At 46.0% G+C, this 15955-nt stretch overlaps 1 protein-coding gene across 1 annotated transcript in view; it reads left to right on the forward strand.

Moving 5' to 3' along the window:
• Positions 1-432: 432 nt before the first annotated feature.
• The window catches only part of LOC146058355 (aldehyde dehydrogenase family 3 member B1-like), a 216865-nt gene continuing 201342 nt past the window's right edge, over positions 433-15955 (forward strand). Inside the window, exons 1-2 of the mRNA XM_083170638.1 lie at positions 433-576; positions 10038-10203. Coding sequence (XP_083026764.1) covers positions 10042-10203 — 162 coding nt within the window. The 5' untranslated portion in view covers positions 433-576; positions 10038-10041. The remainder of the gene's footprint in view (positions 577-10037; positions 10204-15955) is intronic.

A 15955-nucleotide genomic window follows, 5' to 3' on the forward strand; every position in this document is an offset into this window, starting at 1 on the left:
CTTTATTATTATTATTATTATAATTTTATTTATAAGGCGCCACAAGTGTTTCGCAGCGCCGTACAAAGGAACAATACAGGGAGACAAAGCTTGGCATAACATTGAATAAATAACAAAAATACAGTACAAATAAAGAGCACCACAGTTCAATACACATTACATCACATTACAGACTTTGCCTCCTCCTATTATTTATACAGGTATTAAGCTGTAAAATAAACAAGTGACTCCTTGGGTGAAATGTAATCGGATGAGAGATTCAGAAAGTGATAGATTTGGTAAGAAATCTCCAGGTTTTTTTTAAATCATTTACACTTCAAAATCAAACTGGCTGTGCAGAGTAAATGATTGCCGCTTTAAAAAACACCTGGAGATTTCTTACCAAATCTCTCACTTTCTGAATATCTCACCCTGTTACATTTCACCCCTTATGTGACTGTTGGAGTAGTCTGTGCATTGTGTAATTATTCTCCTCCCTCTTCCTTCTGTTCTCTAACTTCCTCATGAAGATCTGACTCTCTCCTCCCATCTCAGCTGCTGTCAGGAGGAAGCGAAGGGTCTGGAGCAGAGACAGAGGTAACAATATACAGCACAGGCTGGGAGACATAACAATGTAAAGAACCCCTTGATACATAGTACTGGTATACTAGCAACCTGATACACTCTGCTCTGCACACCACACACACTGCAAACTCTGATACACTGCGCTCTGCCCACCACACACACTGCAAACTCTGATACACTGTGCTCTGCACACCACACACACTGCAAACTCTGATACACTGCGCTCTACACACCACACACTGCAAACTCTGATACACTGTGCTCTGTTTACCACTCACACCCTACAAACTCTGATACACTGCACTCTGCCCACCACACACACTGCAAACTCTGATACACTGCACTCTGCCCACCACACACACTGCAAACTCTGATACACTGCACTCTGCCCACCACACACACTCAGGGCCGGTGCAAGGCACCGGAGCGCCCCAGGCGAGTCGGGCTGGGGGCGCCCCGGTGCCGGGTGGGTGGGGGGGGGGGGGGGTGGATGGTGGATGGTGTGTGTGAGGTGTGGTACCTGTCCTACCGGCGCTGTCTATTTCAATCTGGCGGCGGAGGCAGCGGGGGTCCCTGCAGTCTATTAAAAATCACGAGCGCTATCCGCCGGGCTATGCGGAAGCGCTTCTAGTGTGAAAACTCTGGCAGCACGCTGATTGGCTGAGATCAGCGTGCGCCGTGCTGCCAGAGTTTTCACACTAGAAGCGCTTCCGCATAGCCCGGCGGATAGCGCTCGTGATTTTTAATAGACTGCAGGGACCCCCGCTGCCTCCGCCGCCAGATTGAAATTGACAGCGCCGGTAGGACAGGTACCCGGGCGGCATTTTCCGCCCTCCAGTGGCCGGCGCCCTAGGCAAATGCCTAGGTTTGCCTAGTGGTGGCGCCGGCCCTGCACACACTGCAAACTCTGATACACTGTGCTCTGCACACCACACAAACACTGCAAACTCTGATACACTGTGCTCTGCACACCACACAAACACTGCAAACTCTGATACACTGCGCTCTACACACCACACACTGCAAACTCTGATACACTGTGCTCTGCCCACCACTCACACACTGCAAACTCTGATACACTGCACTCTGCACACCACACACTGCAAACTGCAGTCTATACGTTATAAGATAGTGTTGGGCGCTATGGAAGGATGTGGCCCGTGTGCAGCCTCCACACTGCAATATAGATCTCACTTTGAAGTAAAACCCCACCCAAATCTAATTCTCTCTGCACAAGTTACATCTACCCCGCTGCCGTGCATATAGTTTTGTCCATTCGAGAAGGAATTTGCTTTGAGAGTGAACTAGAATAACCCCCTTATACACGGGTCCATTCCAGGAGCGACCCGGCATTTTGCGGTCTTTAAGCTCTGAAGCTGAGACATGCTTCACACTGGGGTGGAGCAGAGCAACAGTGTGTTGTCGAGGAGCGGGGGAGAAGGCAGCACCTGGAGCTGACACTGCTGCCTCCTCCATACTTTGAATGGGACCTGGGTTACCCATTTACACCGCAACATACTGGCCAGTACCCTGGAAAGATCCCGGGAACAACTAGGGTTACCACCCGTCCGGGATTACTCCGGACAGTCCGGTAACTGAGACCGGTGTCCGGAGTCAATTGCATTTGCTCCCCGCCCCGGCGCTGTCTGCTGTCCCTCCCTGTGTCACTGTGACTGGACTGTGAGCCCAGTCACCACCACTGCGCAAGCCCAGCCAGCAGGGTTCCAACTGCCCCCAGGCCGGGTCATTTTTGTGTTCCAGGGCCACCCACAACAGGTATAGGGCTGACTGCGCCGATCCCCGGGATTGCACATGCCTTCTGTAAACATGCACACACTACAGCTGGGAGCCCCCACAAGCAAAGTCAGGCAGGCCGCTGCGTGCAGGTTCCAGGATGATTCAGCCCGGCTTTGCCAGCTGGCCAATTATGCACAGTACAGCTTCCTCTCCTGGCCTACACACAGTGGAGTGCTGCAGGCGGCGAGGACACCACCCTCCTCCGGGTCCGGAAGCAGCTCCTCCTGGTGAGAGAGCAGTGGATAAAGCTGCAGTTAGCAGTGAAACGCGTAAGATTTCATACCCAGGATTGTTCACTGAGGACTACCTATTGATGTGGTTACTTTGGCTCCAGCTGCAATCTACCATTTGCACCCCATTGCTCTCTATCTGGCGGACACCACTCGCAGGATCCCTCCGGTGACTCAACATTCCAACTGGTCACCCACGTGAGAGGACATCATTTGTGTGCGGAAGCCTCTAATCTTTGCCTACTATTGCTGTTCATTTGGCGGACACCACTCCATGGACCCCTCCGGTGGCTTCTAATACATCTGGTCACCTATATGAGCGGATACCAACTCCTGTGTGCGGAAGCCTATACACCACCTCCAGCGGCAGCCTACAGCTCCGTAGCAATTGTGAGGATAACCATCATATGAAAAGTGAAGCAATTTGTACAAACAAATGGTATACAAGAACCGGTAATGTGCACTTACCTATGACTGAACAACAAATGGATGTACCAGCGCTAGCTGCTTCCAATAATATGACAAGACGGTTCTCAAATTAATATTTAATTAATACCAAAGTGATATACATAGATCACATAAAATACACATATAAAATGAGCAATGGTTGCTATCAGGTATAGTGAAAGGTCCAATTCTGGAAGTGTTTATAATAGATGAAAGTAATTGGCATGTGTTACCATCCTTGGGGGTCGTATGGGCATCACGGTGTGTGGCATAACGTGTAATGGGCATTACAGTGTGTGATGTAATGTGTAACTGGCATTACGGTGTGCAAAATCAAGAACTGAACTAAAGCAAAGGTAAAAAAAAATTAGGCGGGTCAAGGGGTGGGCTGGGGGTGGTTCAAGGGGCGGGCCACTGTCCGGGAATCTCTCAACACAAAGGTGGTAACCCTAGGAACAACCCTGGTTTCAATCAGGGTGGAAATGCTGGGGCATGGCTCCCAGAATTTTGGCACAGGACCCTTTCACACCAGCACTACACCCAGGAAAAAAGGCTGGTATCTATCTCTGGTACACTGCACTCTATATAACACTCACACACACACAGACCCTGATACACACACCATACTTGCCTACTTTTGAATACTAGTTTCAGGGAGAATATGGAGAGATTGTGAATGTGGCACCTTGAAGCTTTATTGTGGTCTACTGCATCTGAGAGAAATCTTTTAAAATGACTTATGTACAAATGTAGATGAGCCCCAAAGCAGTTATACCACTTTCACACTGCCTAAACGTTAAAAAAAAACGGTATTTTTAAACGGTATTTAAAATGGGTCCGAGCCTTCACATTGCAGTAGATTACTGTTTTAAATAACGTTTCAATACCATTCACATCAGTCAACCCGTTTAATCCCCTGAACACGTTTCAAGGCAGAATGCAGGGGACAGCCTATCACAGGTCTGTAATCTGTTGTTTTTACTAAATACAGTTTCAGAGCCATTCTCACTGCATAAAGACCGGCTCTGAAACGTGTAGGACTCGGCTTTTTAAACGTTTTGAAATACCGGTTATCTCTAACTGGTAAATCAACTCTGGTGCTTTCCCACTGCAGCCTTAAACATGTTGAAATGTGAAAAAAATGGCAATATACCATTTAACAAGTGCAGTGTGAAAGGGGAAAAGTCACTGATATGTGTCAGGGACTGTTCATCTATTGTGTTTTACAGGTGGTTCCATATAAATGGCCACAAGAAATGCATGTAGCCAAAGGGACCATTGTGTTTTATTACCAGTGCTGGGAATGGTGCTGATTATTCACTGTAAATGTATCTATCTTTCATTCCTTTTTTGCCCAAAAATGTAACAGCTACATAGGGCAGTATTCAATGAGAAAAGTTCTCCGTGTTTTGTGGAGAATTTGTGCTTTGTTCGCCTTGGACGGAGCATTTTGCTCTCCAAAAGCGAGCAACCCTATTGAATGTGAAATATTCTCCGTCTTTCTAAGTGATTTTCTCCGTGTCTCTCCGTGTAGCAATTCTCCATCTTTTGATGGGGAGCTGGAATGTGAACTTTTAAACTAAAAGGTTTTTTTTTTTTAATTTTGGTGTAAAAAAATCAGGTTTTTTTTGTCTGTGAAGGGGCATGTTATTTTTATTCATGTGCTTATATATTTATATATTTAATAAAAAAAAAATATTTTGTAATTTTTTTTTTTTTTTTACACAGTGCAGCCAGCAGGGGGCCGGAGCGCTCGAGCTGCTCATTACATATTCATATATTCACTGCACCCGATCGTTAATATGCACGATCGGGTGCAGTGAATACTGGGTCCCCCGCTGGCTATAGGGGGGGGGGGCAGCCTGTGCTGCCTGGGTCCTGGGGAGCCCCCCTCCCCACCACATTCCTCTGGAGCAGCCAGGGAGACTTTAATCTCTCTGGCTGCTTCCGTCCCCCGGCTCCCTGAAAGCTCCCTGCCGCGGACGCTCGTCCGCTGCAGGGGTTAAGACTCGCCGCGAGTGGCGGAGAGCATCAGCCACATTGAATAGTGGGTAAAGTGCCGTGATGGAGAATCTCCAAACATGGAGAATCTCCGGAAAACACGGAGAGTGCATGAAGAGCGAAATAAAACGCTCTCCATGCACGGAGAACTTTCTCATTGAATACTGCCCATAATGTGGGCTAGGGGACATGGAGGAGATTGGTAGACTAATGAGGGAGAGAGGGAGATTGCTGTTATTTCAGGGAGTCTCCTGCAGAATGCAGGAGGGGAGGCAACTATGACACACAAACATATACACATACTGTACATACTGTACATACATAAATATGTAATAACCTGCTATATAATGTACAGTATTGTGTTTCATGATGAATCCCACTATAGTGAATTTGTTTACAGTGGTGAATAATTCCCAGCAACCTCGGCAGCTGCACAGAAAGTCTGTAGCATGTCACAAGGCCTATGTCAGAAGGAGGTTGAGCAGTTGTGCAGTCTGTGAGGAGAGGTCCAGGGAGAAAGAGTATGGCAGACAGAGGGAGCATGGACAATGCTTATACTTACTGGGGGCAGGTGGAGACGGCTCATCAGTTCCTAGGATTCCCTCTTAAGTTATAGCTGTCACCTGTTGGATTGTAAACGATAAAAGGAGAGGTGTGGTGAGTCCAGCCCCAAACTACATTTATACCAGCACAGAAAAGGGGTATTCTCATATTTACCTACATCGCTGTATACCGTTTAAAGACATTTTACCTCATAAAACTAAAGTCAGCAATATTTATGCACAGCCGCAGGCAGAAAAGTGACATTTTACCTCAGGAAGGCTGTAATACGCTCCTATCTCACCTAAATGTATATCTTGAAAGAAATATTATCCCAGCAAGTAAGCTAACAACCTAATTCAGGGGTAACAGAGAGACAGCATTTACCTCAGATGCTAACTGTACAACAGGCAGACATTTATGTGCTTCCTCATCAGAAGGAGAAAATAAGAATCTTTCCCTGACTAATATTATTTGATGGAGAAATACTGACTGTAATAAGCAATAAGGTGTAAAGACTTATACAGTGAGTTATACGCTTAAGGAAAGAATATGAAGAAAAGTGGAAAGAGAATATATACTGTGTTGTTACAGTGTTGTTACAGTGTGAGAAAGCCAGCAATTATTACCTGATTCACTTTCACTTGTGGATTACAAATAAGGGGATGCAGTTAAAATCCCGGCGGTTGGGATCCCGGCGTTCAGAATCCCGACGCCGGAATCCCGACCGCCGAAATCCCGACACTTTATCCCTCCGTGGGTGTCCACGACACCCCTGGAGGGAGAATAAATTAGCGTGCCAAGCGTAGCGAGGCACCGGGCCCGCTGCGTGGTGAGCCCGCAAGGGGGGGCGTTCCACGTCCCCCCCTTGTCTGGATTTCGGTGGTCGGGATTCCGGCGTCGGGATTTTGAACGCCGGGATCCCGACTGCCGGGATTTCATACTGAATCCCAAATAAGTCGACTGTCAGGATACTCAGTGCGGGACTCCAATCTACAAAACAAAAATAGCCGCTTTGGTTATAGTGACTACCTAATAGAAAGAGACTAAGTAAAAGTTCACAGCTGCAGCAGGTATATTATTGCACAATAATAAAGTAGTATTTTAGCATACTGATAATATTGTCATCTTGATGTGTTCTGAAAATGGTAACAGTATATCTATGTGGAATATATATACACACTAGGTGATTCATCGCGCCCTACGGGCGCTCTTCACACCGTCGTAAGGGGCTGCGCCCCCTTAATTTGTGAACATTTGTATATGAGAAAGAGGTACTTCTTTACTTTCACGGCGCCAGCATGGCGCCGTGCTACTTCCGCCTTCTACGCTCGCCACAAACTATGTAAAATAAAGGAAGTTAACGCCATGCCAACATGGATAGTTCATACCTCCACTATCCATGTTGGCATGAAGTTGATTTAAATAGCGTGGCGAGCGTAGCGAGCCACCGAGCCCGCAGCGTGGGCGAGCGAAGCGAGCCCCGCAAGGGGACTCTGATGCGCGGCGCCATGCTGGCGCCATGAAAGTAAAGAAGTACAGAGAAAGATGGCTAGAATTGTATGTAAGATGGCCTGTATTGCAACTTGAGTTATAGGTGAAATGTGTTAAATAGAGAGCATATGATGTGGAAGGGGGGTGTATTGTTTTAATTAAAAAGCGGTTACAGAGTAAGATGTACATTGATAGTGTGGATGGTACAGTGACATTTGTGGGTGTGGGGGGGGGCTGTGTGTGCATGTTGTTTAGGTGTGTGTGTGCAATAGTATAGTAGGGTGTTTTTGAGTCAGCGGCTCCCCACTGGCAGAGGTCACGACACAGGAAAACAGAAGGCTGGGTAGTGATAGGGGTGTGTGGGAATAAGGGGGACTAAAGAGGAGGGTGGGAGATACTGTGCAGCTTCTGCCAATGGGTGAGGGTCCAGCGTGGCAGTACAGGAGTACAGGATGGTGGCCCTTAGTCAGTGTCTCCTCCTACTGGGTGGGAGTTAGGGTACATGAGAGCAGGAGGCTGGGCTATGAGGCATGATAGGGGCATGTGGGCAAAACAGCGTCAGCGACTCCCCAGTGGTGGAAGTTACGGTTCAGGAGAGCAGGAAGTTGGGTAGTGATAGGGGTGTGTGAGTATACGGGGGACTAAAGAGGGGCTTAGGGGTGCCGTGAATTGTGGGAGGGGCGCGGGGTGTGCCGTGAATCAAGGGAGGGAGGGGGCGCAGGTGTCCGCGAATCGCAGGAGAGGGCGGGGGTCCGCAAAGCGTGGGAGGGGGCATGAATTGCGGGAGGGGGGGGTTGCGAATTGCGTCAGGACATAATTGCGGGTACACAGAGAGCATCCTGGAAGGACAATCATCTCCATGGTTACCCGTACACATACACAATACATAATTAAAAACACATCAAATGGGGGCAAAATAAACAGGCAATAGAATAACAGACACTTAATAACAATATATATGCAAATCACTTGAAAACACGGCAGATCATAAATTCCAAACAATAAATAATCATGCAAAGCAGTATGACTTAATGCTAAAGCTAAATACCGGAAATAGACATTAAAGCTATCATCAGCTACCTAGAAAAATAGTGGAATAATCGAATAGTGTCATGACCACCATGGCAGTTACCTTCGCTCCCAGTGCTGTCTCTGACCTACAGTGCCCTGGCGCTATGCCCTCCACCTTGGCACTCACCTCCGCTCCTGGTTCCGGTCCCGACCTGCAGGGCTCTGCCGCTCTGTCACCCACCATGGTGCATGTTCCTTCTCTGGGTGTCAGTTCTGGTTCGCAGTGTCCTGGCGTTCTGGCTCCGGGCGGCATGGGGTGAGATCCGCCATGATGGCATCCGTGTCCTCCTAGGCCTCAGGTTAGGAAGCGCCGGCTGCAGCGCCTCCACGTAGTATTCCTCGCCAGCTGAAATGTGTCGCCCTACTGGTGGCGGCCATCTTGTTGGTTCCTAGAGCCTATGCCTCGCAGCACTAGTTGTGATGTCATCCTCCCAGCCAATCATGCCGCAGCTCAGCACATAAATACTGACTAGCTGGGCCAGACCGCCAGTCAGTACAATGTTGTTCCAATAGATAGCATCTCGCTGTGCATCTCTGGCAATTCCTGCAGCTCATCACAGCTACAGCCTTACTCCCCATCCTTGGTGTGAAGCCTTCCCACATTCTCTCTCCTGCTGGTTGTCCACTGCTAATACCAAGTGATACCACGGATTCGCCATTGCCGCCTATAGGGATTCAATAGACATTAAGGCTAACATCCCAAAGGTGTGATCCTTTCTCCTCTCATCCCGACGGTTACTATCTGTGGCCCAGTATCACTGGTTCCCTGCAGCCACAACCTCATTCAGAAAAACCCCATTCTCATTGGCTTCACCATCTCCAAGTCCTTCATCAATATCTTCGCTTATATTATCATCGTCTTCAAATTCCTTCATCAATATCTTCAGTCCTATTATCATCGTCTTCAATTTCTTCATCATTATCTTCAGTCATATCATCATTGTCTTCATCATTATTGTTACTCATTGTCTTCAGTTCTTTCATTATTATCTTCAGTCATAATTATTACTACTGTGTATCAGACTCTTTCATTAAAAGGTAAAATTTTACTTATTGGCATCCTTCTGCTCTGTTGTTCATGCAACATCCCTACATCAAAGCACCCAGCCTCCGCTACACTCCGGCTGGTGCTTCACCAGGTTCACGGAACGTGACAAATAGTAACCAAGGGTACCAGAATTAATTATTGATGAGCGCATTAATACTGTTCATTTAAACCTCCAGGGATGACAGACCAGCGGTCACTTGTGGCATGAGTGGGTGTCCGGAGGCACTGCCCCTGGAAAAGGCAGCGGGTGTGTCCTGCCTTTGCACGTGGACAATTTGGGCACTTCTTCACAGGAGTGTCCACAATGGCCAGATAAGGTATGGTGAGACTTCCCAACGTTAGGTTGAGCCTTAGTCAGATGGGATGTCTCAGTCGTCACCATGTTAATACAGTATTTGATAGTTGGGGCATTTAAGTCAGTGCCATTTTGATGTGGCTAGAGCTGGACATTACGTTGTGCCTTATTGCCAGCCCTTTATGAAGAGGGGTCATACCACATAATAAATATATATATGACCTTTAAATCTAATGCTTTGGTGTCTGTGTCTTTATTGCGTCAGTGTGCTATTTTATTTAGGCTAGCTTAAAGTGTGTATAAGGTTCAAACCTAATAAATGTATAGACGCCTTAATACAGCATTGTGCATTCCCTGATACACTGCACTCTGTATAACACACACACTCTCACACACACACAGACCCTGATACACAGCACTATACACTAATACAGCGTTGTGCATTCCCTGATACACTGCACTCTGTATAACACACACACTCTCACACACACAGACCCTGATACACAGCACTATACACTAATACAGCATTGTGTATTCTCCTGCCCACTAGAACCATGGCATCCTACAAGGAGACCATTGACCTATTGAGACACAGCTTCCGGGAGGGAAAAACACGTCCCCTGCAGTTTAGGCTGTCTCAGCTGGAAGCTCTGGGGAAACTTCTGGAAGAAAATAAGACAGAAATATGTCAGAGTCTGAAGAAAGATCTGAATAAGGTGAGTTCTGATCCAAATAGTGCCGAGAAATCTGATTATACAGCAACACCATGACATTGTGAATTCACATTTACTGACCATAGGATGCACAAAATCCTACCTGTGTATAGGTCAAAGTGGCAACCGCTGGTTCTCCCTCGTGGTGTCCCTGTCTCTGGCCAGCACCTGTACAATGCAGCTGACATTGTACAGGTGCAGGTAGGTGTAGTGTGTGCTGCTGGGCTGTTTTGCTGGGGCTCTGTCAATGCGTGACACTGATTTGTCTCAATCTCTGGTACATGAAGCAAATCTTGGATCTCTACGACTTCTTTCCTTGTTAATTGTTCCAATTTTGTTACTTGGGGCCTGACTCTGGTTCAGGTTCATGTTACATCTGCCCCACCTGCAGTGCACATGGTTTTGTCCATTAGAAAGATCATTTGCTTTTGCAAGTGAACCCGGATCAGGCCATGGGTGTATCAGGCTGAGTGTAACAAGTTTGTGTAACAGGCTGAGAATCAGGCTAGGTGTAAAATGCTGGGTGTAACGGACTGAGGGCCAGATTCTCTAAGCTTCAAAAGTGATAAAATGGAGAGTGATAAACAGCCAGCCAATCAGCTCCTACCTGACATTTTTCAAACACAGTCTGTGACATGGCAGGTAGGAGCTGATTGGCTGGCTGTTTATCACTCTCCATTTTATCACTTTTGAAGCTTAGAGAATCTAGTCCTGAGTACCGACTTTTGAGCTGCCCTCTCTGGGAAAGGGCAGCCAGCGCTATTAGGCAGGTGGACGGGACCATCTCCGGGAGTGAAAAAGAGGCTGTTTGGGGGTGGGGCCACATAGGTGCTGTACTGTTGGGGGGTGATAACTCTTTTTTTATAATGGATAACCCAAACTTATATATATTTACTTTATAACCTTGTATGACAATGCTTTACTTGAAAAATAGCTTAATTACAGGTATTTGCAAATGCAGACTAACACAAGAAACATACAATTGATTAGCTAATACTTTAAAAGTAATTATAAATCAAATCAAAATGGAAACCTTTCAAGAGGGAGGAAGATTCAAGGGAAATTTGAGGAAGAATTACTTCACAGAAAGAGTAGTAGATAAGGGGAATAGCATCCCATCAGAGGTGGTAGAGGCAAATACAGTAGTACAATTTAAACATGCTTGGGATAGGCATATTGATATCCTTACAAAAAATAAGGATCAAATATGGTTTGAGGTAACATGTTTAATAAAGGGGCAGACTAGGTGGGCCAAGTGGTTCTTAACTGCCATCAAATTCTATGTTTCTATGACAGTGATCAGCCATTAAACCTCCTTCATTGTTACCTCAAGCCCCCTGTGCCTGCCTGTTCTTCCTCAACTGCCTCCTCCTTCCTTCTCTAACTCTGATATTTAAACTTTAATCACATGAATTAATTACTCATAAGCATTGAGTCTTATTGGCAAGCTCTGCTTCAATCATGATGTCATAATTAACCCAACACCCAACTTCCTTGTTACTAGGGAAAGATTCAGTGGCCTTGGGGTCTACGCATGTGTGGCCCTGTTCCCATATTACTGATAACTTTGTGGAGACTAGCTGTCTGTCCTTGCTCCATTATACTGTCAACACCACATTCTTAAGCTTCTAAAACCCAAAACAATTCTCTATAAGTACTCACCTCTAAAGCACTGTTCTGAATCTTCAGCCATTTTATGTTTTTCTGCAAGTCATAATTGACAAAATGGTTGCTGCTTCTAACAAACACGTGCTGCTTAGTGCAAAGGGTAGGCCTCATACGCCGTGGCTAGTTCCTTGTGCAACAAGCTAACGCCACCTGCAGCAATAAATAACAGTTTTTGAGAAAACAGAGTGTAAAAAAAGCATAGAATTATTGATGCGTTATTTCTGTTTTAAAAGTTTCATCCTCTGAACTTCGTCATATCTCCGATGAAAGTTCATATATGCAAACCGGTTATTGTGGTTCAACCAAATAAACCAAATGTAGGGAATCACATCACTCACACCTGTTTAATAAACTAATTTTGAACCCAAATAATTGCATCCAACTTTCCTTTTTAACGTCACCATCAGTTTAGTATTTGTGATGCTTGTACCATATTTTAATTATACTCACAAATTCAAATAACATTTTATAAATTTGGGATAATGTAAATAAATGTGTTTCTTTAATATACCATATGTTACTTTCAAATCTTCATGTTGGATTACCACTGTATTAATTAGTGAAAGTAAAATGTATTACAATAGATCTTGTTTGTAACCATTTAGAAACCTTAAGTTTGTAAATATACTATAATCCTTGTGGTAATGTCCATGGCTTATGAGACAGTATGTTTGAGAAAACATCATAAGAAACAATTCAATGAGTACCCGTTTTATCAAGATTTTTATCTAGCTCACCCAACTCTGTCACACGATAACTACATGTTTTGTTGTACTCCAAAATAACTCGTCATTGCACTCTTTAGCAATTTCCTGTATTTAATGTTCTCTACAAGAGCATTTCTCTAATCATGTTCAGTTATTCATTTTTGTTAATACATGTGATACTTTCCTGATTATACTTTGGATACTTTGTTAATTTTAAACCTAGGGAGAGTCAGTAACCTCATAAGATTCACTTGTGTGAATCCTACATAGAAAGTGAAGTGTTGTTTGATTTGAAGGAAATGGAAGTAGCCATTAACCCACCATTACCGGAGTGATACCGTAGATGACAATATACCCAACAATCAGTTTACCTTATTGTTCTTTCTATCAGCTCATGATGAGCGTCTTAGGAAGAAATGTCAGTTTGCATATAGATATTATGTTTGCACCATTGTAACCATCCTTACTCAGAATGCCCCTTCTTTACTGATACCTCACCAGATGTATTTTATCAACGGTTCTGGTGTGGGAGTTCTTAGTTACTTTTATGTTATTTCTCATATATTTATTTTAAACCTTCTAATTAGTTTAACATATTGGCCATCAGTATTTTTTTTACCATCCTCTGATGCATACGGAAACCTGGGAGCATCAGTAGTAGCAGGCTCTTCGCCACCTTCAACTCCTTGCTCTCCCCCCCTCCTCCAGCTCTTCCGTCCTCCATCGTAGCCGCTGATTTTGCTACCTACTTTTCAACCAAAATCTCCTCTCTCAGGACTGCCATCACTGTTGCCATGACCTCACCCTCTCCCTCCTCCCCTCCTACATCTCCACTCCCCTCCTTCCAACCCCTGTCCTCATTTTACCCCACCACTGCTGCTGAAGTCCACTCTATCCTTCAATCCGCTTCTCCCTCCACCTGCCCGCTCGATCCTATCCCCTCCAATATTATCCGTCGTCTCAGTCCATCAGTCTGCTCTCACCTGGCTCACCTCTTTAATCTTTCCCTATCCTCTGGGATCTTCCCTTCCTCCTTCAAACACGCTCTTGTCTCCCCAATTCTCAAAAAAAAAAATCTGGACCCCAACTCTCCATCCAACTACAGGCCCATCTCCCTCCTCCCTTTTGCCTCCAAACTCCTAGAACGTCTGACCTATAATCGTCTCCTAAGCCACCTTACTGCTAACTCCATTCTAGACCCCCTCCAATCCGGGTTCCGCCCTTTACATTCCACTGAAACTGCCTAACGATCTACTATCGGCTAAATCCAAAGGCCTCTTCTCTATCCTCATCCAGCTTGATCTGTCGGCTGCCTTTGACACTGTTGACCACCCTCTCCTGCTCAACACCCTCCGCTCCTTTGGCATCACTGGCACGGTCTTCTCCTGGTTCACCTCATACCTCTCCGATCGCTCCTTCTCCGTCTACACTCCGAGCTCCTCCTCTCCTACTACCCCCCAGCCAGTCGGTGTTCCCCAAGGGTCAGTCCTTGGCCCTCTCCTCTCCCTCTACACCACCTCTCTGGGCACCCTCATCAGCTCCTATGGTTTTCATTACCACCTTTATGCTGATGATACCCTAATCTATCTCTCCTCCCCCGACTTATCCCCATCACTCCTGTCCAAGGTCTCCGAATGCCTCACGGCCATCTCAGCCTGGATGACCCAACGCTTCCTGAAACTAAACATGGCTAAAACTGAACTTCTAATCTTCCATCCCCCGAACATCCCCTCTTCTCCCACTATCTCCATCAGCATTGGTGAAACCGAGATCACGTCCACCGACCAAACGCGCTGCCTCGGTGTCATCATTGACTCCTCCCTCTCTTTCACCCCCCACATTCGTGCTCTCTCACAGTCTTGCCGCTTTCACCTACGCAACATCTCACGCATCAGACCATTCCTCTCCACTGACGCGACCAAAATTCTCATTCACTCTCTTGTCATCTCCCGCCTTGACTACTGCAACATCCTTCTCTCTGGGCTACCTCTCACCCGCCTCGCACCTCTCCAATCCATTCTTAACGCTGCTGCTAGGCTCATCTTCCTCTCCCGCCGCTCTACCTCCGCCTCCCCCCTCTGTTTATCTCTTCACTGGCTCCCCATTCCTTTCCGAGTTCTCTTTAAACTCCTCACCACCACCTACAAGGCTCTCTCCTCCTCCACAGCTCCCTACCTCTCTTCACTGATCTCTATCCACACTCCCTCCCGTCCACTTCGCTCCATCGCTGACCGCCGACTGACCTCTCACCTAATCCCCTCCTCCCACTCCCGTGTCCAAGATTTCTCTCGCGCTGCCCCCCTGCACTGGAACAACCTCCCGCCACCCATCAGGCTATCTGATTCCCTTACCTCCTTCAAGCGCTCCCTCAAAACTTACTTTTTTCGACTAGCCTATCCCTCCTCCTAACCTCTTTTGATCCTCCTATCCTGCCTCCGTTCCCCTCCGTTCCTACTTATCCTATTGTATTTCGTTCGTCCACCCACCTATTTTTAGTATGTTAACTCTTATGAGCAGGGCCCTCCTTCCTCACGTACTCACCCTACCTCATTACCTCACCTGTGCTCCTGTCCTGTTCTTCCCTTCCTCTACTTCATCTTCAGTCTCCTTGACAATTTTGACACCTACTTCTGAACTGATGCTGATTTTAGTACGACCAGCTATACCCCTATTTATACTGTATCTTTCAACACACCCTGTATGTTACCTTGTAATTTGTTTTTTTTGTTTGCTATGTACAGCGCTGCGGACACTTTGCGGCGCCTTATAAATAAACGTACTACTACTACTACTAGTATGATGTATATGTGTGTCTGTTATGATTATTACTATACTTGTGGGATTAATTTTAAAAGCGGAAGTAGAATACACCACCATGACTCTAGTAATACCTCTTTGATAACTATACACACTGTCCTTTCCAGCAACCAATCCCTGGTAACCCTCATTCACTATAAAAAGATGAAAACTTAAAAAAAAAAAAATGACTTCTTCAGTTAGTGAGTGTATGGGAAACTTGGTCACTCATGGGAATCCTTCTTTTACACCTTGTCCACAACCCGCAGGGACACTACTAAGGGTATCCCCCGATTCCGTGGACCTCTCCTTGCCACAACCCGCAGGGACACCACAAAGGATGCCCCCCGATTCCGTGGACCGTGTCTTGGTCTGTGTGGGGGCCCTGGACAGGGCTCCTCATCAAATAAGTTTAATAAGTTAAAATCAATGTCAAAATATTTATCTGCATCAGTATTTTTTCCTTCAACTGATATCACCACCGGGTCGGAAACCTTCTTGCAGTGAGACGCATTAATTCAATCGGTTTGTTTCACAGGGACGGGTCTTGCCTTTGATCTACAAGACATTTAATTGTAAGAAAT

Source organism: Crinia signifera, chromosome 2, assembly GCF_055691185.1.
Source record: "Crinia signifera chromosome 2, ASM5569118v1, whole genome shotgun sequence".
NCBI classification, from domain to species: domain Eukaryota; kingdom Metazoa; phylum Chordata; class Amphibia; order Anura; family Myobatrachidae; genus Crinia; species Crinia signifera.